The 26,366-nt window shown below is 39.6% G+C and overlaps 1 protein-coding gene across 5 annotated transcripts in view; it reads right to left on the bottom strand.

Annotated features, from left to right (window-relative positions):
• Positions 1-26,366, bottom strand: part of TMEM150C (transmembrane protein 150C) — a 235,808-nt gene that overhangs the window by 9,396 nt on the left and 200,046 nt on the right. For 2 of the 5 annotated variants that reach the window (XM_075352410.1, XM_075352411.1), the window contains 7 exons: positions 22,135-22,210; positions 17,283-17,364; positions 10,885-10,935; positions 10,375-10,440; positions 5,335-5,367; positions 3,928-3,995; positions 1,153-1,280 (listed from right to left, as the gene is read on the bottom strand). In XM_075352410.1, the coding sequence (XP_075208525.1) occupies positions 1,153-1,280; positions 3,928-3,995; positions 5,335-5,367; positions 10,375-10,440; positions 10,885-10,935; positions 17,283-17,364; positions 22,135-22,165 (459 nt within the window). In that variant the 5' untranslated portion in view covers positions 22,166-22,210. The remainder of the gene's footprint in view (positions 1-1,152; positions 1,281-3,927; positions 3,996-5,334; positions 5,368-10,374; positions 10,441-10,884; positions 10,936-17,282; positions 17,365-22,134; positions 22,211-26,366) is intronic. The other 3 variants (XM_075352412.1, XM_075352413.1, XM_075352414.1) reach the window with 2 other exon arrangements.

Below are 26,366 nucleotides of genomic sequence, written 5' to 3'. Positions count from 1 at the left end.
CAGAATAGATTACTAAAGCCCTATACTTTCTCCCGGTTGAGAGATACAGCCAAAATAATGTGCATATTTCAAACTCATATTTGCCAACGTTCTTGGAACTGGAAGACTCCGAGAGTCTGTGGAAGCCAACCAAGCTCAAAGAAGATGTAGCAAATCCTCCTGAAAACCAATAACAAAGTATTGGTTTGGAAGAAAGAGGGATGGAAAAGGTGTAAAGAAAGTGTGGAAGATATGTGGTGTATAAGAAACATGCGCAAAAAGTATGGAGGGGCAAGGCCTAAAAAGTATTAAGAGGGGGCAAGGCCTAAAAAGTAGTAATAGAATGGTGAAGCTTTTATTCATTGGAGGTATCTTAAAAGCTCAATATACTTTATGAAAAGGAATAGAAGATATTCCCATCATAGTAATTTATGGCATAGCCTTAGGGTATGCCAAGGCATACTGATATGTGGATGTATCTCTAAACCACTTTCCCCTAAAATGAACAGGTCCTGTTCTGATGAAGTTCAGTACTACAACCCAGGGTTGCCAACTTGACGTTTTATTTTGTTCTAGACAATTTATAAAAAAAACCACGGACAGACAATATTTTTTACAGACCTATTGTAAAACCATAATAAAGCATTGTGGTTATAAGTCTACAGCCCATAGTTCTGATGTAAAAACATTATCTGCATTCACTGTGAACTTTACAATTACAGTCTAAATAGTCTGTATACATTTCTTCAGCTTCAAAAACTCACAGACGCCTTAAATTTATTTTTTATAGACAGATTAAAAAAGTGTGCTGGAATCTCTGGAATCCCATTGTCACTCCTATTCAGGAGTGACAATGGGCAGCAAAATGTCATGACATGTCCCCTTTGTAGTAGGGATAAATGGGGTTCCCAAAAAGAAGAAATAGATTTGGCAAATTTTGATATATTTTGCCTTAAATGCGGCAGACTTTGTTTTTCAAGCTGCAGAAGTCTGTGTTTTTATGTATTTTTGTGATTACCTTGATTAAAATATAGTTCGAAATAATAATAATATTCCAGGAGCAAACTTACATGCAAGATTTTTAATACATTCTCAATAATCTAGATACTTTTATGTTAGTTTCCAAAAAAGATATAAAAAAATAAAAAAGTAAGGAATTTGGCAACTAAGTACCTGAAAGTTGCCCAGCAAAGTCATTCCAAACGACGTCAGGCAAAAGGCGGCAAGTCCACTGATGCTTAGCCAAGGGCTGACTGTCTTTGGCTTCAGTTGTATGAAACGCAGGACAGCAATAATTAAGGCTGAAAGAAAAGTCATTTGATTATTCTCCTCCCTTCTGGCTTCTATAGCAGTCCATCAACTTCAAATTGCCTTCCTGACAACAAAGATTGTAGCTACTCATAGAATCATATTCATCGTTAATTAATATCTGCTGCACAATACTCTGTGGGACCTATTCAATTTCTGGGTCTTCAAAATTGAAGTCTTAAAAACTCTAAAATAGAATAATTTCTAGTTATTCCACTAGAAAATCCTTGATATCTTTTAAAAGGACTAGAAAGTAATGATTTATATTTTTTCAATATAACATCACTAAACATATTTTAGATTATTCTAAGGATCCTTTCACACTGTGTCTGCAGGGTTCATCCAAGGTTGCCATTGAGAGTATTTTCCGTAGGAAATGTAACATATACCTCTGAATGGAATAGAGTAGTCTGCTGCACTATTCCATACCACAAAGAAAATGGAAACCCAGACAATTTTCTGGCCTCTGGTGAATTGATGGCTATGGATTCATTTAACGTATGCAACGGAAGCTTTACCGGGATCAATTGGCAGTATCAAAAAAGCCTTGGGTTGAGGGCAAACTTTGGCCACAATACAGGTAGCTTGGCTAAAGATTGCTATGTATTGTTGTTACATCGCAGTGTAATACAGCAGAATGGGGTCACATTGCAAACCCTAGGATACTGTGACCATAACAACTAAGTCATAAAGAATCAAACTGGGTCTGACTTTATGCAACTTGCTTGTCGCGGTTTCTTAGGGATCGTATTGTAACTCCAGTTACCAGCATTATGATGCGATGTAGCGGCGGCACAATGCAAAAAGTTGCCGTGAGACTTAAAAGGGTATTCCCAGCTCCAAGGTCCTATCTTAATATGTAGGAAGTGTAATAATGACAATATTAGCAAATACCAACAATTAGAAATAGGGTTAATATAATCAATAAGGCCATACTAAATAAAGCAACTTAAAAGGTTCATAACATGATGACTCTTTGGTAAGATGCATAAAATACTCATAAATGAGATAGAAAAGAGGAGAACATAAAGTAATAGCACCAAAGGTACAATATAAATGTAGTAAAAAAGTATGATCCCCTGTGAAAAAGCTGCTGCTCGCAGTGAAACGTGCATTGGAGCGTCCCCCACTCCCTCTCCTTTTGCTGTGGTCTGACATCCCTGCCAAAGATCAAGGTATATATCCATCTATTAAGTATGGGTTAATTTCCCATTTAATGTGCTAGGGCGTCTATTTTAACTTTAAGACAGCCTGGGCTGTGTTGTGCTATACAGGTTTGGAGACATGGGGTCCATCTAACCCCAGTTTTCGGATACTTAAATGTGACCAGTTCGCTATGTCTCCTTTCTTTTATGAATCACATTAGATATACTATCTATTGCCATTGTTTTCCCACAGCTACTGTTTCTCCTAGATGGGATGTTGTCCACACTAATGGACACCTGTGTATCATTTTATGTTTGCTTCCACAATTCTATTCCCTTCTCATCCATGTAATATTGTCTTTTTATATCATGAATCTTTTTTCAATAAAAATTTATACTTTTTTACTAAATGTATTTTGTACCTTTGGTGCTATTACTTTATTACCTCTTCTGCCTTCAATTAGAAAGGTAGTACAGAGGAACTTTGGATTAAGAGTAACTTGGTTTGAGAGCGTTTTGGAAGACAAGCAAAGGTTTCTACAAATTTGTAACTTGGTTTAAGAGCAATTCTTTGCAATAAGAGCAAATACTCACAGTGCACACTTCTGGTTCTCTCCTTTCATCATGCTCTGCCCCGCTCTGGAGGTAACTTTCTGTACATATGTACTGTATATTGTACACAGTATACCATTGTACAGTATATACTATACAGCATGTCTATCAATTTTGCATTTGTGGATACAGTATTGTACTTTCTTTCTGATAACCAGTACAGCACATTGCTTATACTGTACCTCTCGCACACCAACAATTCTATTGTAAGCTAAAGTGCAGATTAATTTGTTTTATATGCTTTTTACTGTATTGTACTTTGTATTAGTGTACTGTAATGATTTTATATGAATACTGTACATTATTTTGTATTACTGTAATGATTTTATATGAATAATGTACATTATTTTGTATTACTGTAATGATTTTATATGAATAATGTACATTATTTTGTATTACTGTAATAAGTTTGTATAAATGCAGTAAATATTTTTGGGTTGTTGAATGAATTGTCTGCGTTTCAATTATTTCCGATGGGAAAATTTGCTTTGATATAAGAGTAACTTGATTTAAGAGCACACTCCCGGAAGCAGTTATACTCATAATCCAAGGTTCCACTGAATAATGCTCCTGAAAAGCTATGGCACTTACCTCTTGTACAAGGCATAACAGTAGCTTGAGTATCCAAGTGGCCATGCATATAGAGACAGTTAGTTCCTAGTGGTCATAACCATGGATACCTAATCTACTGCCATGCCTGCACATGAGGTAAGTGATAGCTTATCAGGAAAACTATACTACATTTCTAATTGGAGATATTTGCTAATATCCTTATTATTACACCTACTACATTTTGAGATAGAATCTTGGAGAAGGGAATACCCCTTTAATGTTGGTATTTCATTACCCCATCTCCAATATCATAATTATTGAAATCTCCTACCTAGAAAAGCTGCCATATTCATGACTTGACTAAACACGCAGCTTGCAGGGGGAGCATCACCTGCAACACTTTAAACATACAGAACAAATCATTTTAAGTTAAAATAAGTCATATATGCCATAATTATCTCATGCAAAAAAACATAAGTAAAACAAACCATATAAATCATAATTCTCCCAAGCAATAAACATTACATCTAAGTTTATACAGGTTTTATACAGTATGCCCTTCAAAAAACCATTATAAGGCTATGTGCCCACGGGGAAACTGTCCTATGGATATATCCGCAGGACATTCCGCAGGAGCTCCCAGAAATCCGCAGCACAAGTTTGTCTGTTTTCATGCTGCGGTTGTATTGCGGAATGTCCTGCAGATATGCTGCGGGCATTCTGCATTGAGGATACAGTACCATGGCTTCGGCACTACATCCTCAATGCAGAACAAGTGCTGGAGTGATCGGGGAGTTCGTGCTTACCTCCATCACGCAGCACTTCACTTTCCGGTTGTGTCTGTCTGCACATTGCCGGAAAAGGTGGGTGGGCCTCAACTAGCTCCGGCTGTCACATGACCGGAGCTCGTGCAGGCCCCGCCCACCTCCTGCTCATGGCTCCACCGTGCTCCTCTGCACTAGAGGAAGTGACTCTGGTGTCTGCTATCAAGGCAGGTAAGTATGGGATCGTGCGGAAAAATCCGCAGGAATAATTGACATGCTGCAGATTTTTCTGCAGGGAAATCCGCATTGTTTCCGCTGCGGAAAAAAAAACAAAGCATGGGCACAGCAGTTCCAAAATGCCATAGAAATGGCTAGGGACTCGCTGTACTGCGGATTTTTGAAAAATCCGCGGAATTTCCGAGAAAAAATCGTGGCAAATTCCGTGAAGTTTCCGCAGCGTGGGCACATAGTCTAAGAGCTCATTCAGATTTCCATTTTCATATATGAGTGCTATCCATGGTTTACATGGACAGCACTCGTATCAGGGATAGTCTATGGGGCCATTCACATGTCCATTATTTTTACTTGGACCGTGCAGTCCGCAGAAGATCAGGGAGTCATATCCGATATTGAACCCAGGGTCGGTTCAAAATCGGCAATGCAAGTCTATGTGTCAGTGAAAAAACTGGACCGCACTTCGATGAAATCTGAGTGCAGTCTGGTTTTCATAGACTAATATAATGGAAAAGGTGGAGAGACTTATTTTTAATTTTTCTCCACGTAAGAGAAAACCTGATTACACTCACACCACACTTTGATCAAACTAAAAAATGTATCTGTTTTTCTAATACGTGGAAAAATCGGAAGTCTGAATGAGGCCTTATTGATAGAAGTCAGATATACCATGGCTCTCCCTTGTAATTAACATTGCTACTAGCATGGTTCTTACGTGAAATAAACTTTAGGATATTTACCTTATATATGGTGGTCGTTTCAGTGGGACTGGTCTTTAAAAGAAAAAATAAAGCAGAAAGAAAGAAATGGCTATAGTTAACACTTTTCTGACATTGCTCACTAACTACTTTCACTGCCACGTGTGTTTTACGTTCTCAGATGTCATAAAGCCTAATTCCAACCATTGCATTTGTGTATTTAGAAAAGTTTTTTGCTGTGAAATTGGAGACTTGAGCAAAGGCATGGATCCAACAAATTCATAAAATCCAGATTTCCTCTGATATTAGTGCCCAAAAAAATTACTGGCAGAAGTAAATTGTATTGGTAAAGTCAAACTAATGTAGAAATTGTCTATACTTTTAAATTGCCCCAATTCATTATTTGTATTATTTTAAACTCACTTTTCTTTTTTTGTCTTGTGGTATTTATTCATTCCTGTTTTTGTTCTTTTTTTTGCTCAAAATGTGTATATGAAAAAAAATAAAACTTAGCAGCGAGAAGAAATCCTTAGAAGATTTTATTTTAGAAAAAATTAAAATTCCAGCATCTTTAAATATTTTAAATTATTTTTTTTGGTGGGGACGTACCTAAAATCATGCCAAAAAAGGAATATAGTACGTTGGCAACAGAATTGTGAATTTTTGAAAAGTCTTAAATGATGAATCAAGTGAAAGTATCTGTAAAATCTAAACTCTGCCCTCAGTGGCGAACATAAAAAAGGCAAATAATTATAAAATAGACTTCAAAAAAAGGTGTATATTTAAAGAAGAATGTGATGCAGATGAAAAACAGATGAGATGAAAAAAACCCAAAAACAAAATAAGAAAACAGACAGAAACACAATAATGAATCGGGCGCTTACACTAAATAATACACATATTAATACCATGTTTTCCCGAAAATAAGACCGGGTCTTATATGATTTATTGCTCCGAAAGATGAGCTAAGGCTTATTTTCAGGGGATGTCTTACATTTTACCATGAACAGCAATCCACATTATTCTTGAACAAAAAAATCCACATTTATTCAAATCTAATCATGTCATCACATTCTGAAACATCAACATTTTGTGTTAATCCTATTACTGGTTCTGTTGCACATTTTCTTATCTGATCTGCTATTCTCTTGGTGCAGAACCAGTCCTATAGTGGTGGGGATGTATCATATTTACAAAAGTATAAATTACCTGCTTAAATGTATTATTCTCTATGTACTGCTAAGTTTACCCCCAAAAGAAAGCAGACAACCCCTAAAAGAATTGCACTTACTAAATCCCAAAGAATTAGAGTTGGCAAATGAATGGGTTCTCACAAACAAATTGCCTTGCTGTTGTGTCCTCCTGTGTTCTACAGAGGTTGGCTTCACCTGGTGACTGGAAGCAGTATCACTCGTGGAGTGATTCTGGTACACGACCTGTCTGTGAGAGCTGCAGTGCAATGCAGCTGGAACGGCAAGCGACCCATGTGTGAGAGCCCATCCACCATCATCACTTGCCAACTGTAAATGTTTGGAATTCTGCTGAGTGCTTTCTTTCTGGGGTGTCTGCTTTCTTTCAAGAGTCTTGCTGTATTCTTTAACTTTTTTAGCTGCTTGGATACTTCTTTATGGAACTGCAACTACGGCTTATTTTTGGAGTACGGCTTATCTTTTAGGAATACTCCAAAAGCCCCCAAAATACTACTGGGGCTTTCACGGGTAGGTCTTATTTTCAGGGAAACAGGGTGTATATAGTTTTGCTCAAAAGTTTATATACCCCTGCAGATTTTTTGCTTTCTTGGCCTTTTTTTCAGAGAATATGAATGATAACACAAAATCTTTTTTTCCCACTCATGCTTAGAGGTTTGCTGAAACCATTTATTATCAAATTACTGTGTTTTTTCTTTTTAAATCATAATGACTATAGCTGGGTGGACTTGCTGAGAACCGGGACTTGCGGGTCCCTGCTAAATGTTTTACAAAACCTGGATCCGGACGGAATCTGGTAGACATATAAGTCTATGGGAACCAGAATCTGGAGATTAAAAATGTTGGTAGAAAGGATAAGGGGATAGGACTGCCAGCCGTGTACTCACCAAAGCTTTATGTCATGGTGGCAAGCTGCTTCTGGGTCACGCTTTCCCTTCCGGAGCCAATAATTAACCCTCATTGAATATTCACTGCTTTCCCCACCCACCAGCGCGTATAATTGGTTGCAGTTAGACGCACCCCCACCCTGTGTGGCAGCATGTCAGCTGACTGCAAAGAATCACAGGCGCTGGGATTGCTGGTGGGTGGAGAAAGTAGTGAAAATGTCTGCAGGTGAGTATTGTGGTTTACAAATACAGTAAATGAATAAATAAAACAATCGGCGCAGGGTCCCCGTATTCTGATACCAGCACAGATAAAGCCCATGGCTGCAGCTCCCAGCTGTCGGGCTTTATCATGACTGTGTATCAAAATAAGGCTGGAGTCACAGACTTCCACGAGTCTCTCATCCCATCACCTGGCAGCCGCACACTCTCCAGACAAGAATGTGCATCTGCATGTATGTGCGGCTGCCGGGTGATGCGATCCGATACTAGTGCGAGTCATATGGCTCGTGCGAGCGCACCGTAAGGTCGGAGTCACACTGCGGTTTTTTTATCATTTAAATAAATAATTTAAAAAATTGATGTGCGGTCCCCTCGTTTTTGATACCCAGCCAAGATAAAGCTGACAGCTGGTGGCTGTATTCTCAGGCTGCAGAGTTTCAGCTGGCCGGGATTGTCGCATCCATTAGATGTGACAATCTCGGAGCTTTATCTCGTTCTTCCTGATTGCCCTGGTGCAGTGGCAGTCAGGGTAATAAGGAGTTAATCGCAGCCCACACAGCCACTAAGTCCTAGGTTAGTTATGGCAGCATCTATGAGACACCCCATTACTTATCTGTGACAGTAAGTAAACAGAGACACCGAAAAAATCCTTTATTTGGAATAAAATACAAAAACCACCCTCTTTCACCACTTTATTAACCTCAACACACCCCTGTAAGTCCGACGTAGTCCACACGAGGTCTCACGATCATTCCAGCTCTGCTACATATCAGTCACAGCGAGAGGCCATAGCGCATGACTGCTCGCCGTGCGCTCCAAAGAATGAATGAGCCACGATGACTCATTGCAGTCAGACGTGGTCACACCAGCTGGGGGCACGTCTGATTGCAACCAATCACAGAGGTAAGGCCGGCCGGTGGGCGGGGAAAGCAGTGCTGAGTGCAAATGGATGAGCAATGATGAGAGGAGGCTGCAGGAGCAACATACAGGAGCACGGGAGGTAAGTATGCAGCGCTTGCTTCATTCTTGTTTTCTTTATTTATTTTTTTTAACTTCTCGACTGACGGATCCGGATCAAACAGCCGAAATCCCGGGCCCAGCACCCAGGAAATTTTTAAACTGCGCAGATCCGGACTTTTAGAGTCCGGGTCCGCCCAGCTCTAGTAATGACAACCAAAAACTTCCAAATGACCCTGATAAAAAGTTCACATACCGTGTATTGCCCCCTCTAACATCAATGACAGCTTGAAGTCTTTTCCCGTAATTGTGGATGAGGCTCCTTAGTTTCTCAGATGGTAAAGCTGTCCATTCTTCTTGGCAAAAAGCCTTCAGTTCCTGTAAATTCCTTAAATTCCTTGGCTTTCTTGCATGAACAGTGAGCTTGAGTTCTCAATGATATTGAGGTCAGAAGACTGAGATGCCCACTCCAGAACCTTCACATTTGTTCTGCTGTAGCCAATGACAGGTCAACTTGGCCTTGTATTTTGGATTGTTGTCATGTTGGAACGTCTAAGTACGTCCCATGCGCAGATTCCGGGCTGATTAGTGCAAATTTGCCTCCAGTATTTGCTGATAATGTGCTGCATTCATCTTTCCTTCAACTTTGACCAAATTTCCTGTGCCTTTGTAGCTCATACATCCCCACATCATCAGCAATTCATCTCCGTATTTTACAGTAGGAATGGTGTTCCTTTCATCATAGGCCTTGTTGACACCTCTCCAAATTTAACGTTTATGGTTATGGCCAAAAAGTTCAATTTTGGTCTCATCACTCCACATTACCTTTTTCCAGAAGTTTGGAGGCTTGTCTCTGTGCTGTTTGACGTATTGTGGGCGAGATACTTTGTGGCATTTGCGCAGTAATGGCTTTCTTCTGGCGACTTGACCATGCGGCCCATTATTCTTCAAGCGCCTCCTTACTGTGCATCTTGAAACAGCCACACTGCTAGTTTTCTGTGAGTTCTGTATTTCAGCTGATGTTATTTGTGGGATTTTCTTTGTTCCCGAACAATTTTCCTGGCAATTGTGGCTGAAATCTTTGTACAGTAGGTCTACCTGATCGTGGTTTGGTTTTTACAGAGCCCCTAAATTTCCATTTGTTAATCTCAGTTTGAACTCTGCTGACTGGCATTATCATTCCTTGGATATCTTTTTATATCCCTTTCCTGTTTTAAACAGTTCAACTATCTTTTCCCATAGATCCGTTGACAATTCTTTTGCTTTCCCCAATGATTCACAATCCAGAAACATCAGTGGCTGGATGACAGATGCAAAATTCTGTCTGGTTCCCAGAAACTCACTCAGCTTTTATGCACACACTGGTTACAAGCAAACAGGTCACAGGTGAGGATGTTACCTTTATGAGCCTGTCAAACCCCTTTGTGTCAACTTCTGTGCATGTTATCAGGCCAAAATCACCAAGGTATATGAACTTTTGATCAGGGTAATTTGGGTGTTTTTGGTTGTCATTATGATTTAAAAAGAGAAAACACAGTAGTTTGACAATAAATGGCTTCACCCAAGCAATAACCATGAGTGGGAAAAACGTTTTTGTGTTAACATTCATATTCTCTGAATAAAGACCAAGAAAGCAAACAAATCTGCTGGGGTATGTACATTTTTGAGCACAACTGTACATGATTTCTTGTGTCCTCTCTTCAGTTAGTAGGGATTGTTTTGCAAAAAGATCCCCTGCCCATGTGCCCCATTAGTTAGTGTCAGAGAAGGGAGCATCTTTACTAAGATACCCCAGAGGTTAGTGAAGTCACCTATTTAAGAGGACCTTGTCTGTGAGGTTCTGGCCACCATTTATTGCATCAGATACATTTATGAGTCTGCAATGAAAATATGAAAAATACTTGCTTACAAAAATAAGAAATGTATCATGACATAGTGCTTTCCTTTTACAATTTCCTAATAATGTATTGTTACCCACAGAAATGTTATTAGATGTTTTATCAATAGAACATCAACTTTATTAACCATTTTCTGTACTATACCAGTGCTTGACTTAATTTCTATGACTTTTAGAGACACTGAGGCTGACAAACTTGTAAGAAAAACATTTTTGATCTGTGCACATTTAGTATGGTTGCTGAGAAAATGGGCCAATGTATACACAGATTGAATAGTCTAGATGCGTATGTTTATGCCGTACAGGTGCATCCATTGCTTATTGACTTCCATTATGAAAAAAATGCATGTAATACATTTTGTAGGATAACTCTGCATCAGAAATAATGATTGTTTGACAGGAGGTAGTAAGTTAATCCACTTACCTGTCTAATGTTAAAGGAAAAATTTTCTGATCTTCTACGGCAATGACGTATCTGTAACAAAAATGCAAAAGTGAACATTTAAATCAAGAAACATTAATGCTTGATCTTAAGAACTGTAACAAGTACTGTTAAAGGTTTCCATTAATAAATAAAAGAATTTAAAAAAAAAAAGGAAACATTAATGGTTCGCTTATACTGGCGTATAAACAATCGGTCTCCTCATCCAGAAGAGTTTGACGAGTAAAATCCTTTTGGCATTCCATATGTCATGCGAGTGCTATGCGAGTGTGCATTTTTTTTTCTCACCTAGCACCTGTATGACGTGTTTTTTTCTGTATGACATGTTTTTTTTCCTCAGCAGCTATTATTCTACGATCATTTCCAGGAACATTTACAGTATCCTATGCTGCAGAGTGGCAATATACTGTATGTGTAAAAAGTAGACGCCACTAGAATGGTCTGTGTGCCGTCCATTTTTTCTCTTGCACCCATAGACCTGAATAGGTGAGTTTTGTCCGATTTACGAGTCCATTTGCAGCATTCTGCAATTTGTTTCCCTCAGGCCAAAAAACAGCTGAAAAAAAAATCTCAGATCTGCACTACCTCAGGTAACATTGGCCTGAGTGCAATACCTTTTTTTCCTCGCATTGCTCTCATTGAAGTTATACACCAGTGTGAGCGAGCATTAAAGGGGTATTCAAATTATTCTAATAGTTATGCCCTCATAAATTAAAAACATGAGATCTATAGTGCTCTCCCCACCCTCACAGTACCTGTAATTCAGTGTAACACTAAAGCTGTTCTTTTGTGCTCCCCCTCCCTACTGGGACATTGCATCAGACATCAAAGGCCATGGCCTGCTCAATGCTGTCAGTAACAGCCAGCCCACTGATAATATATGCTTCTGTTCTGTTGAAAGCATGGCCTGCTCCTGGTGTCCAGTAGTAGCTAGCCCCCTGATAATATCTGTTTCACTGCAGTTTGAGAAGAGGGGTGTGACCACACCCCCTATTCTTGGATTGCAGGTAAACAAATATTTTCAGGAAGCTGACTGCTACTAGGAGCAGGGTGCAGGTCACAACCCCGTTCTCAGATTGCAGGGAAAGAAATATTATCAGGGGGTTGGCAGTTACTAGAAACCAGGAGCAGGCAATGCCTCCTGATGTGTGATGTAACATCCCAGAAGGGAGGGGGAACACTAAGAAGCAGCTCTAGTATTACAATAAATTACAGGTACTGTGAGGGTTGGGAACAGTACTATGGATGTCATCTTTATAGTTTATGTATGAGGGCATGGCCATTAGTATAATTTTTTCTATCTCCCCCATATTACTCCTTTAAATGGAACCTGTCACCAATTTTTCGGCCTATAAGCTGCGGCCACCACCAGTGGGCTGTTATATACACCATTCTAACATGCTGTATATAAGAGCCCAGGCCGCTGTGTAGAAGGTAAAAATCACTTTATTATACTTACCTAACATTCGCGCTGCATTGGATTTTAGTCAGATGGGTGTCTCCATTGTCCGGTGCCGCCTCTTTCGGCCATCTTTGTCATCCTTCTTCTGTAGCCGGGGTGCATGATGCGTCCTACGTCATCCAAACTCGCCGGTATTGAGGTCCTGCGCGGGACCAGCGAGTGTGTATGACGTAGGATGCATCATGCACACAGGCTTCAGAAGGAGGACGAAGATGGCCGAAAGACGAGGTGGCGGCACTGGACAACGGAGAAGCCCATCTGACTAGAATCCACTGCAGCGCGACCATTAAGTGAGTATTATAAAGTGTTTTTTACATTCTACACAGCGGCCTTGGCTCTTGTTACAGCATGTTAGGAATGTTATATATAAGAGCCCGATGGTGGTGGCCGCAGCTTATAGGCTGAAAAACTCGTGACAGGTTCCCTTTAAGTATTACAGCTATTATTAGGTAAATATCAATGTTTTTTAATGAGGTTTTAAGTTGTTAAAAGAGCAACTGTTCATATATTTATATTTATATATATATATATATATATATATATATATATATTTATTTTTTTTTTCCCCATAAATCAATACTACACATGAAAATAAGAAACTTTGTAATATATCTAATCAGAGAAATCTGCTTCTTTCTCCTTCTGGACTGATCTTTCATTCTCAATCTAAAATAATGCTCTTATAATCACTTGAAGTTACAATATATGTAATATTTAAAAATGTAATTATGTAGTAGAAACAATGCATTTACTGCAATTCACATTGGTATGCTGGATATCAGCTTCTGGGCCAAAACCAGACTGATGACAACCCAGTCTTGTCTAATCAGTATTTGGAGTTAATCACAATCTCTGTGTTTTGTTTGTCCACCGCTTTTTGAGGATTCTCTATAGGTTCTCTATGGGTTTGGGATCTGGGAGTTTCCTGGCCATAGACCCAAATTTTCATTGGACTGTTCACCGATCCACATAGTTATCACTTTTGCCATGTGACGCTATGCTCCATCATGCTGGAAAAAAAGCATTATTCATCATCAATTTGGGTCTGGATTGTTGTGAGAAGTTGCTCTAGGATAATGTTTAGCTATCATTTTTTATTCTGTTCTTAGGCAAAATTGTTAGTAAGCCTGCTCCCTTGGATGAAAAGCAACTCCACACATGAATGGTCTCAAGATCTGTTGACATGACACAGGACTCAGGGAAGTGTTCACTTTTTTCTTCTGGATAATCATTCCAGTTATCCCAAACAGTCTGAAAAGTGCATGAGCAGAGAAAATGACTACAGAAAGTACAAAGATTGGACTGCAGGGGACTAGTGTAAAGTAAGGGGTACTTTGCACGCTGCGACATCGCTAGCCGATTGTAGCAATGCCGAGTGCGATAGTCCCCGCCCCCGTCGCAGATGCGATATCTTGTGATAGCTGCCGTAGCGAACATTATCGCTACGGCAGCTTAACACGCACTTACCTGCCCTGCGACGTCGCTCTGGCCGGGACATCTGGAAAAATGATTGTCCAGAGAAGAAAAGGTGAGTGCTATCATGAGTCCTACAGTAAAGTATGATACCATTCATGTGTGATGACTTAATCCAATCAATGGCTCACTCACAATTTTCCCCAAGAATCTGCCATGAATAAAGAATGGCATCTAATCCCCCTCCAAGAGCAACCTCTCTCAACAATCCAACAGCATTTTGGTGATGAACAATGCTATTTCCAGAATGATGGCGCACCAGGTCACAAGGCAAAAGTCATAACTAACTGGCTCAGTGAAGAAAATATTGACATTTTGAGTCCATAGTCAGGAAACCCCCAAGATCTCAATGCCATTGAGAACCTGTGGTCAATCCTTCAAAAGTGGGTGGATAAAAAAAAAATACAGACGTTGTGTTGAATTCCAAGGTCTGATTAGGCAAGAATTGGTTGTCATCAGTCAGGATTTGGCCTATAAGCTGATATCTAGCATGCAAATTACCTCAGGCTTGGAAAATAAACTTATATGTTTGCATAAACGTGATATATTTGTGAATAAAAGTATAAAAACCATGGCACGTTGAAAATTGTACAGTTAGTACGGAAAGTATTCAGACCCCTTTAAATTTTTCACTCTTTGTTTCATTGCAGCGATTTGGTGAATTAAAAAAAGTTCATTTTTTTCTCATTAATGTACACTCTGCACCCCATCTTGTCAGAAAAAATACAGAAATGTACACATTTTTGCAAATCTATTAAACAAGAAAAACTGACATATCACATGGTTATAAGTATTCAGACCCTTTGCTCAGACACTCATATTTAAGTCACATGCTGTTCATTTCCTTGTTGTCCTCCTGGAGATGGTTCTACTCCTTCATTGGAGTCCAGCTGTGTTTAATTAAACTGATAGGACTTGATTTGGAAAGGCGCACACCTGTCTGTATAAGACCTCACAGTGCTCACAGTGCATGTCAGACCACAAAATGTACAAATTTTTGCAAATTTATTAAACAAGAAAAACCTGAAATATCACATGGTCATAAGTATTCAGACCCTTTGCTCAGTATTGAGTAGAAGCACCCTTTTGAGCTAGTACATGAGTCTTCTTGGGAATGATGCAAGTTTTTCACACCTTGATTTGGGGATCCTCTGCCATTCTTCCTTGCAGATCCTCTCCAGTTCCGTCAGGTTGGATGGTGAACGCTGGTGAACGGCCATTTTCAAGTCTTTTCAGAGATGCTCAACTGGGTTTAGGTCAGGACTCTGGCTGGGCCAGTCAAGAATGGTCGCAGAGTTGCACTGAAGCCACTTCTTTGGTATTTTAGCTGTGTGCTTAGGGTCATTGTCTTGTTGGAAGGTGAACCTTTGGCCAAGTCTGAGGTCCAGAGCACTCTGGAAGAGGTTTTCTTCCTGGATATCTCTGTACTTGGCTGAATTCATCTTTTCCTTCAATTACAACAAGTTGTCCTGTCCCTGCAGCTGAAAAACACCCCCATAGCATGATGCTGCCACCACCATGTTTCACTGTTGGGATTGTATTAGGCAGGTGATGAGCAGTGCATGGTTTTCTCCACACATACTGCTTAGAATTATCACCAAAAAGCTCTATCTTCGTCTCATCAGACCAGAGAATCTTATTTCTCATAGTCTGGGAGTCCTTCATGTGTTTTTTTGCAAACTCTATGCGGGTTTTCATATGTCTTGCACTGAGGAGAGGCTTCCATTGGGCCGCTCTGCCATAAAGGCTGGTGAAGGGCTGCAGTGATAGTTGACTTTGTGGAACTTTCTACCGTCTCTTTACTGCATCTCTGGAGATCAGCCACAGTTATCTTGGGGTTCTTCTTTACCTCTTTCACAAAGGCTCTTCTCCCACGATTGCTCAGTTTGGTTGGATGGCCAGGTCTTGGAAGAGTTCTGGTGGCCTTAATCTTCCATTTAAGGATTATGGAGGCCACTGTGCTCTTATGAACCTTGAGTACTGCAGAAATTATTTTGTAATCTTGGCCAGATCTGTGCCTTTCCACAATTCTGTCTCTGAGCTCCTTGGGCAGTTCCTTTGACCTCATGATTCTCATTTGGTCTGACATGCACTGTGAGCTGTGAAGTCTTATACAGACAGGTGTGTGCCTTTCCAAATCAAGTCCTATCAGTTTAATTAAACACAGCTGGACTCCAATGAAGATGGAGAACCATCTCAAGGTGGATCACAAGGAAATGGACAGCATGTAAATATGAGTGTCTGAGCAAAGGGTCTGAATACTTATGACCATGTAATATTCAGTTTTTCTTGTTTAATAAATTTGCAAAAATTTCAGGTTTTTTTTCTGTCAAGATGGGGTGCAGAGTGTACATTAATGAGGAAAAAAAATGAACTTTTTAGAATTTACCAAATGGCTGCAATGAAAGAAAGAGTGAAAAATTTAAAGAGGTCTGAATACTTTCCGTACCAACTGTACTTCAGCGACCATAGAAACATCTAATTTAAAGATCTAAAAACAATGAAGAGGCAAAATTTGCAAAAATCTAAAATTTGAATAAAACTTAAAACTTTGTGCCATGAATATAGATTTTTCTTTGGTTGTATTAGTATAGAAGTAAAAAAGATTTTTTTATTGTTACTAGTCCTAGTCAAAAACTCCCAGATAACAAAGAGCAGCTGCAGTCTTTCTAGTCTGATGCCTTGATGTACCTTTGACTCTACCTTGCCCTTGAAACTGCACAAACAAGCCCCTACCCCCTCTTGCCGATTCCCGTGAATCCCCAATAATATGGGACTTGCTAATCCAGCCAATCTCTCTCGAACCTTATAACCCATCAAATGTAATATGACAACCTATATCTACCTAACAGACTACAAACTGCAATAATCCTGCTTCTATTACGCTGCGATATGAGCTGCATCTAGACTCAACTTCTATCAACTTCATCCTTCCCTTGTAGATTATAAGAGCTCACCATCAGGGTCCTCTCTCCCATTGTACTTGCCTATCTCTCAGCCATGTTGAGTTGTCAAAGGAAATTTGAATATTTTTTATATTTTTTTTAATCAAAGTGTATTGAGTATTTGCGAAAAATAATATGTCAAAATGTCAGAAGAGAAAATAATTAAATCTAGGTGAAATACAGTTACCAGATACAGTCAAATCAGGAACATAAAGGGGGTGTTCGTGTTAAGATATTGATGACCTACCCTATGGATAGGTCGTCAATATCAAATCCATAGGGTCCAATACCCCTACCGATTGGCAGTTATCCTCCTCAGAAGCAGCTCTTTGTAATAAGTGTACTGAGCTGCACTGTTCCTACTCTGTACATGGTTAAATCCAGGCGCTACCGGAGCATACAACAGATGATTAGTGGGGGTGCCAGTCCCCACCAATGAGATATTTGCCATCAACAAGGTTAGATCTCCCTAAGTACTTTAACTATTTTACACTACTTACACGATCCATAAACCAATTGTAGTGAATAGAGACATAACCAGAGGTAGAAACATCCACAGGCTGCACTGCTTGGTATCCATATCTGTAGGAAGAACAGAAGAATAATGTTATCATAATTCATATACATTCTGTTTTTTTAAAGGTGCTCTCAGTGTGTCAAGAGTGGAAGAAGAGAATCGCGTTGACAATCAACACAATGGGCAACACTTGGACAACATCCTTTAGTGGGTTACTGTCGTTGTCCATTTGACCCACAAACATGTCAATAACTCGATAATGAATAAAGCTACGTTAAAAATGAGCACACCATTGTTTTTCTTGTGCAATTCTCTACGTGTTTGATGTGTCTAATGACCCCTCTCCCATTGAAAAAAGTAAAGTTGAATTCAAAATGGCGGCTTTGCAGATGGCCGCCATGGGCGTCACCCGGCCTCAAATGTTTTGCCCCTCTCATTTACTATTATGCCACAAACGGTATGGTGATATCAGCAACCACTTTCATTTTATCAGGGTGTATCCATACTTATGGCCCACCTTTTATATACATACACACAGCTGTATTGCATTTTTTAACATGAATATACACAGAGCACTTATTAATTCACATGAAACATTAGGATAGATCAATCACCAAAACACTTTGTGCAAAAGCCCTTTTCAATTCTAGCTCAACAGATGCAGGAAAAGGACTAAAATGTTATTACATTGTATCTTCTGTTTCTAAAATCAAGAAGAATTTACCTATAGAGATCCACAGTATTCCAATACATATAGACCCTGTGTGATGACGAGAACCCGGGTGTAATAAAACACCAAACCACTAGGTGTCGCCAGTCACACTAGTGCAGTGGGTCTGCCAGGTTTGTACACTAGGTGTCACTAGACACATCTAGTGAGGGGCAGTCAAACAAGCCAGGGGTCAAAGGCCAGGAGATAACGTAAATCACAAAAGGAGCAAGCAGAGCTGGAGTCAGGGGACGAACCAGGATTGGTAAACAGAGAGGTTTCGTAAGTACAAAGGAGCGATCAGAGCCAGAGCCAGAGAACATGCCGAGGTCAAGGAGTCAGGGAAACAAGTCAGTAGGTAAGGAGACGGGAGGGAAACAGCAGAACTAGGTAGTGGGACAAGATCAGGTCAGACACTTACGGAAACTAGAGACGTGCACTACAAAACAGGAACTATCACTGGCAGTGTTCCGGGTGAAACAGTTCCCAGATAAAGCGGAACAATCACCCAGAACGACAGACTGTGGAATGCCCTACCACAAGAGGTAGTAATGGCAGATACTATAACAGCTTTTAAAAAAGGGCTGGATGATTTCTTCAGTGCACACAACATTGTTGGTTATAAGTGACTTAGGGACAAAATGTAGAATTGCTGGAGAAAGGTTGAACCAGATGGACCTAGGTCTTTTTTCAACCTATGTAACTATGTAACTATGCAACTATGACAGTACTTGACCTGGAACCGGGGAAAACTATAAGGCTGCATGAGAGCAGAGCACCACTGAGCAGAATCATGACACCCTGATTCATCAAGACTGGCCATTTTCTCACTGCGGTGTCAGATGTACCACAGCTCAATATGAATTAAAATGAGCTGTAGCGTATGCTTCTATTGCACCTTGTCACAACCTAGGTCCACTAATTTTGGCGCAGCAGGGAGAAATGTGAAAAACGTTGTACCCAAATTATGTGACTTTTCAAAGCGATATACACCAGAATACTGGCTAAATTGCCTTGATGAATTGGAGTCTGTGTGTGCACCCAATTTTGAGTATTCTGCTGACAAAATCTACTACACCATATATACAAGAACAACCCATTTCTGAAGTATAATGTACATGAGACTCAGACAAGTTCAGGTATATAGAGATATCTATCGTATTTTTGATGTTAAAATCTTAACAACGCAATCTGAATGTCTTCCAAATCTAACAATGACCTTATTTTTACCCTTTGTTCACCGTAGTGATGAGTATGTATCATGCTATGAATGTATCATAAATAGCATAACATTTCAAGGTTATTAAATCAGTCCCTTTATATTACACACATTTATATTACACACATTAACTTAATATTTTTTTAGCTTTTCAAAATTTCTGAGAATAAAAGTTTTGCTCCCTTAGCAAATCTGTTATTTACATGACAACATCTCATCATGTTTGGAAAAATGGGAAAATGACTGGTATATTCACATCCAGTACTAATATTTTCTGAAAGCACCACACTTCCTAAGCATTTCCATATTTCTTACATCTACAAATATGTGACGTCCTTGGCACTTTGGGTATGTGCTAATATGAGCCACATTGAAGAAAGGCTGAATCAAGGCTGTAGGATGATATCGATTAAAGAGTCCTCCCTCCAAAACAAAAAATAAATTACCAATAAAAAAAAGCCCTTGAAATAGCATCTTTTATCAAGTTGTATTAAATACATTTTTTAGAAGTTTATTTTTATGGAGTGATATACTATATGTTTTTTAACAAAACTGTCACACAGTTTCTTGCTCAAAAGTCACATGCTGCAGGAGACCTATCACAGTCACCTCCGCCTTTTTAAGATGGTGGAGCCTGGTCTCCCATGGAGATCATAGCTTTATGCGACCCCGGTCCTTGTGCTCTGTTATGCAGTAGCTGTACTTCTGTGTGCTGTTTGGTGGGTTGTGGAAATACTCTTACCTGATTTTTTCCTCCCTTCCTTTAGTTTCCTCCTGATCACATATTGTCTATACCTCTGTGAATAATTATTATGAGTTTGCATTTTGGTTTTCCCCCATCTGTTTATTTGTGTGGGATTAACCATTCATGGGTGGAGAGAGGGGGGCCACTAGGCCAGGGTTGTTCAGGAGCTAGGGCAAAGAAGGTGTCTCAAACATCATCAGACATATCTTTGGGATCAGGGCCAGCCAGGGTTCCCCTAGCCTGATGGCCACTTTAGACTTCCCTGTTCCTAGTGATCCTGTCATACGCCATGACAAAAACTGGATGACAATCAGGCTGTCATCCATTTTCCTAGACTTTGAGCTTCAGATCTTCATAATGCCGTAGAATTTTCATTGAAGAATTTGAGACATGTGTCTTACAACACCTTTGAAAACATTGTTGGAACAATTATATCATTAATTAAAACTCCCTAAGAGACCTCTATAAAAAGAAGACTAGCTAGAACCTAATGACAGAAGCAAAGGATTTAAATGCACAAGTGTTTAATTAAAATGGGAAAAATACCAATAATTGATCATGTAAAAATGTATCAGCTGATCAACTAGAAATATGTAAATTAATCATTATAAGAATATAATGGTACATCTATTGCATAATAAATTTGCATTACTGTTAATGGTTATGAAAACATTGACCTCTCTATGTGTAGTACTCTGCAACACATCTGCTGATCTTACAGGAGCAAACTCTATTATCCAGCACAGAGAGCCATAACGTTTGTATATTACACAGACAGCCATTGGGCAATGTAGGCGCGGTTGTGTTTTAGATTAGTCTACCTGGGACTTTTGCCCTGCCAAGACAGGATATGAAGTCTCCAGAATTTTCAATTATTTCTACATAAATTTGACCTAAAACTAGATCAGATGTTCGTAAAAGTTCTAAAAGTAGATAAAGAGAATCAAATTAATCAAATAAACCAAAATAAAACACTTTTTTTGGATAAAACTGATCCAATATTATGTCTATTATTGGCCAAAGTATGTGATTCTTTCAGATTAGTAGATCATTTGAAGAAAATTAGATTTTGGTGTTTTCAATCAATGGCATGACAATCAGGTGTGAGTGAGCGACCTATTTTATTTAAAGAACAGGGATCTATTAAACTCTGATTTTCACAGCATGTTTGTCTAAGTGTGGCTTTACACGCTGAGACATTGCTAGCCGATGCTAGCGATGACGAGCGTCATAGCAAACGCCCCTATCGTTATGCCAATATTTTGTGATCGCTGCCGCAGCAAACATTATCGCTACGGCAGCGTCACACGTACTTACCTGGTCGGCGGCGTCGCTGTGACTCCTGAACAATCCCTCCCTCAAGGGGGAGGGACATTCGGCATCACAGCGACGTCACCCCAACGTCACTAAGTGGCCGGCCAATCAAAGCGGAGGGACGGAGATATGCGGGACGAACATCCCGCCCACCTCCTTCCTTCCTCATTGCTGGCGTGTGGCAGGTAAGGAGAGGTTCCTCGTTCCTGCGGCGTCACACGTAGTGATGTGTGCTGCCGCAGGGACGAGGAACAACTTCGCCCAAGCGACAGAGCGATAATTGGGAGAGGACCCCCCATGTCAACGAGGAGCGATTTTGGACGTTTTTTGAACGATACAAAATTGCTCCTAGGAGTCACACACAACGAGATCGCTACAGCGGCCGGATGTGCGTCACAAAATCCGTGACCCCAACGAGATCGCTGTAGCAATCTCGTAGCATGTAAAGCCCGCTTAAGTGTATCATGGCAGGAACAAAAGGAGATTTATTAGGAACTCAGAAGAAGATGCTCAGCATACTAAAATAGTTACACAACCATCTCTAAAAAGTGAGGACTTTGTCATTTAACAATCAGACAGATTGTGTATAAATAGTAGAAATTCCAAATTCCATTATTAAGTCCCCATGAGTGGCTGACCAACAAAAATCAGTGGAAGAGCAAGGTGTATAATTGTTTGATATGTTACATTGGATCCCAAGGTAACCTCTAAGCAACTAAAGGCCTCCATCACCAGGAGGACTCTGAACCATCAAAAGTTTACACGGGAGGATTGCAATAGAGCTTTTTGATTTAAAATAAGTGTTGTTTTTTTCCCCAAAAACTGTATTACAGCAAAAAACCTCATACCATCTGTGAACCACGGTAGTGATAGTATCATGGTTTGTCCCAGTTTTGCTGCATCTGGGCCAGATGAATGGTTGGTCTACAAGAGAATGGTTAAAGAAGAATATAGTTAGTTTTAGAATGGCCAAGTCATAAGATAGACCTTAATCCTATAGAAATTTTGTGAAAGTATATAAAGATAGCATTTCATAAGAGAAAACCCACCAACACAACAGAATTGCAGCTGTTTTGTAGGGAGGAATGGGCTAAACCTCCTCCAAGATGATATACTGCACTACAGAACTATTATTGGAAATATTTAGATGCAGTTATTCCTACACAATGGGGGTCACACCAGATACTTAAAGAAAAAGGTTCACATTATTGCCATTCACAGACATGTGATGTTGGATAATTTTCCTAAATAAAAGAATTACAAAGTCTAAAATTGTTGAGTCATTTGTTTGATTTGGCTCTCTATCTACTTTTAGGACTTATGTGAAAATTAATATAGTTTTGGTAAAATCTATACAAAAATATTGAAAATTCTGAAGGATTCACAAACTTTCAAGCAATACTGTATATGTTCTATACTTCCTATTGTTTCTTTAGTTAATAACCTGGGCTAAATACTTTTACCAACCACTGAGCAATTTAATTCTGCCTACATTACATGTACGTGAGATGCAAAATTGGTGGAAAAGAAAATCTGAAAAACAAAAATTAAATTTAAGCTTTTTGTCTGTTTTAGTGATCCATCTTTAATTTTTAGAGACTTTCTATATTCAATTAATTACAATATGTAATAAAATACATGACAAGGAACAAAACTGTTAAGGCAATATAACGTTTTGTCATATATTTTGCAAAAAATTATTTTGCCTAACTTAGACACTTGGTATAAAGTACATGGACTGATAATTGTTAAAGAACTTTAATATGGAAAAAAAACCCTGGAAATTCATTGAAGTTTCCCGCTAATTATATTTCAGTGCACAGTGGCTGGACTGTACACTGGGTCTCCTCCTCCCTGTCTGTGATTCCCCTGCCCCTGCGCCTGCCTTCGGTGTGTGAATGACCTGCCTCCTCTGTTTGAAATCTCAGCAGTGACCTGTCATTCACAATGTGTAGGCAGGTGGAGGAGTTGAGGAATCACAGACTGAGAGAAGACCCAGTGTACAGTCCTGCTTCTGTGCACGAAAATCTCATTAGCAGGAAACTTTACGTGGTGATTAGCACCAACAAGAGGATTCCTTCCCCAAAGATATCCATTTACTCAGTAACATTACAGTCATCAAAAAACAGAAGGACAGGGAGTATAACATACAAAAGTTTTTTATTGAAATAAGTTAATCAATTTTTGGTAAAAAAAAAAATGACAATATTTGTATCAAAAAGTCAGACATAAATAAAATAAAAGGAAAGTGAGCATGTATAATTCATGGTAGCGGCATGTCATAGGCAGTGAGAGGAGGGGTAAAAGGTGGGCAAGAAGTATATCTGATATATTTAATAATAAAGTACAAGTGCATGTGCAAAAAATCCCAGACTATAGTAGCAAGGAATGGTATGGACAAAATAGAGATGATGTTAATCTTATAATAATCATATAGTGTAAGTACACCGATTGTAATTGTCCAATTCCATATTGGGGGTAACAAAAACCAGGATTGAACAATATATACTAATTGAAAGACCACATCCCCCCACACATAAAGACCCCAACGTACGTTTCACTAATCTTACCAATGGTGCCACATAAATTAGCCAGCTCCCCCCCCTTAATTAGGAAAAAGGTGGGGCTCCGTCCAGGTTTCATGGACCCGTTGAAGCGCATGGTTAGCGCGAAATGGCCGTAGTCCTGGGGGAACTCGCACCCAGCTCTGCCACTGCCTTTTTTATGCACACTTTTTTTGTACCAATAAATCCTTTTTATGGACCATGGAGTGGAGCCACTTTTTCTTCTTTTGTTGATTACTTGATGGATATCTGCCTCTTTTAAAGTGTGCCCCTCTGAGCATGTTTGATTTTCTGATCTGGAGCAGCTGTCCTCTGGCCACCCAAAGGTAAACCCTGGTAGTGCAGGATCAATTTTTTGTTTCACTGATATTTTCATACAAAGCTGATGTACATTGACAAGCAAAAGGGTAACAATGTTTTGAACTTTTGACTTTCAGGCTCCATGTCTCACTATTTACAGCTTTGTGCGTGAGATTACCTTAATTTTATAAACAATCATCTTGGCTATCTCATACATAAATTTGACTTGCAACTAAATGGCTTGTTGTGATTAGTTAGACAGATTCTTGTCATGTCACTGCATTGTTACTGTTTTGCTTCTGGTGGTGGAAATGTTTTCTCCCTCCTGTAAACTACAAATGACAACCTGTTCTCACTTTCCCTAATAGATCAGTGTGTTATTAGGTTAATTTCCAAGTAAAAGGTCAATCATTTGAATCAAGGAGTAGCCATGAAGATGATTTCCCAAGAAAAGAGAAACAGCATCATTCAGCTCATCGATAGTGGTCTATCAGACAAGAAAATTGCCAAACTGCATCATGTAAGTGCCATGACAGTAGGAAGAATACAAAATGAAGTCAATCCATCCATTCAAAATCCAAGAGAACATCCAGGCAAAATATCTGAGTCAACACGTCGGCTCATCACAAGGTCTATAAGTTCTGGCATGACAAACATGGCAGTGGAGAGAGCTCGTATGTCTCTCAATAATGAGATCACAAACATTCATGCAAGCTCTGTGTGACGCACATTAAACAAGTCTGGAATGGTGGCCCGAAAAAAGGTGAAAAAGCCTCAACTCCAATATCATCATAAGAAGCGTCGGCTTCAGTTTGAAAAAAAAGTATGAAACAGTAGAAGATTGAAAATGGGTGATTTGGACCAATAAGGCAAAAGTCAATAGACTAGGTTCTGATGGGTGCAAATGGGTCTGGAAGAAACAAGGGAAAATAGGCTAATGGATCGAGAATGAACGAACTATCAAGTTTAGTGGAGGAAGCCTGATGACATAGGATTGTTTCACAGTCAAAGGCATTGGATATTGGACCAGGATCAATGGTGGTCCAATGCTGAGCTATATGTAATTATCCTACAAGATGAGTTACTTTGTACACTCAAGTACTATGGGTATGAAAAAGTTGAAATAGTGTTCCAGCAGGACATCGACACAAAGCATATGTTGAGATTGGTGAAGAAATGGTTCAATGACAATAAAGTAGAGGTGGTGGATTGACCCCCACAGTCCACAGACATCAAGCAAATCGAACACTTGTGGGTAGAGTTGAAGAAAAAGCTGTATACATACCCAAGTGAGTCGACCAGTATGCACCAACATTGCACCAACCTGAGATCTGATTTCGGTCAACATATGCTTGAATCTGATCTAGAGCATACCCAGAAGGCTTCAGGCAGTGTTGAAAGCCAAAAGTAGATTTACAAAATTTTAACAAAATAATAAAAATGAAATTTAGATTTTTAGGAGTAGAACAGTAACAATGCAGTAACATGACAAGAATATGCATAACTAAATATCTGCATAAGCTAAAAAGTTGTACATCTAAGGCTATGTGCGCACGTCGCGTAAAAACATGCAGTTACGCTGCGCTTTGTAGCGCAGCGTAACTGCATGCGTCCTGCGTCCCCTGCACAGTCTATGGAGACTGTGCAGGGGCCGTGCGCACGTGGCGTTTAAGAGCGCAGCGCTTCGGCTACTGCCGAAGCGCTGCGCAAAAAGAAGTGACATGTCACTTCTTTCCTGCGCTTTGCCGGCAGCTCCTGCTCTGTCTATGGCAGGAGCTGCAGGCAGAGCGCATGGAATCGGCGCTCACTACGGACATTTCTGCAGCGATCTAAAGCGCACATGTGCTCTTCAGATCGCTGCAGAAATTTCTGCAGGGCTTGTACGCAACGTGCGCACATAGCCTAATTTATATATAAGATAGCCAAGATGATTGTCTATAAAATACTATAAAATGATGGTAGTCTCACATTAGAAGCTGTAGTGGATGGTGAGATATGGAGCCTGAAAGCCAAAAGTTGAAAACATTGTTACCCTTTTGCTTGTTAGTGTATATGTATAAAGGGACATTCGCTCTAAAGTCATCCAGTGCTGTAGTTTGTAACAGATTTTAGCACCGCCTATCTATTTACTGACTACTACCAGAAAAATACATCAGCTAGTATACGGCACTATTTTAATTATGAAGCATGATTATTTGCAATAGGCACAACTATTA

The sequence above is a fragment of the Anomaloglossus baeobatrachus genome, chromosome 1 (genome assembly GCF_048569485.1).
Source record: "Anomaloglossus baeobatrachus isolate aAnoBae1 chromosome 1, aAnoBae1.hap1, whole genome shotgun sequence".
Lineage (NCBI taxonomy): Eukaryota > Metazoa > Chordata > Amphibia > Anura > Aromobatidae > Anomaloglossus > Anomaloglossus baeobatrachus.
Note: the sequence above shows the minus strand (reverse complement) of the source record. Positions and strands in the feature narration are given on the sequence as shown.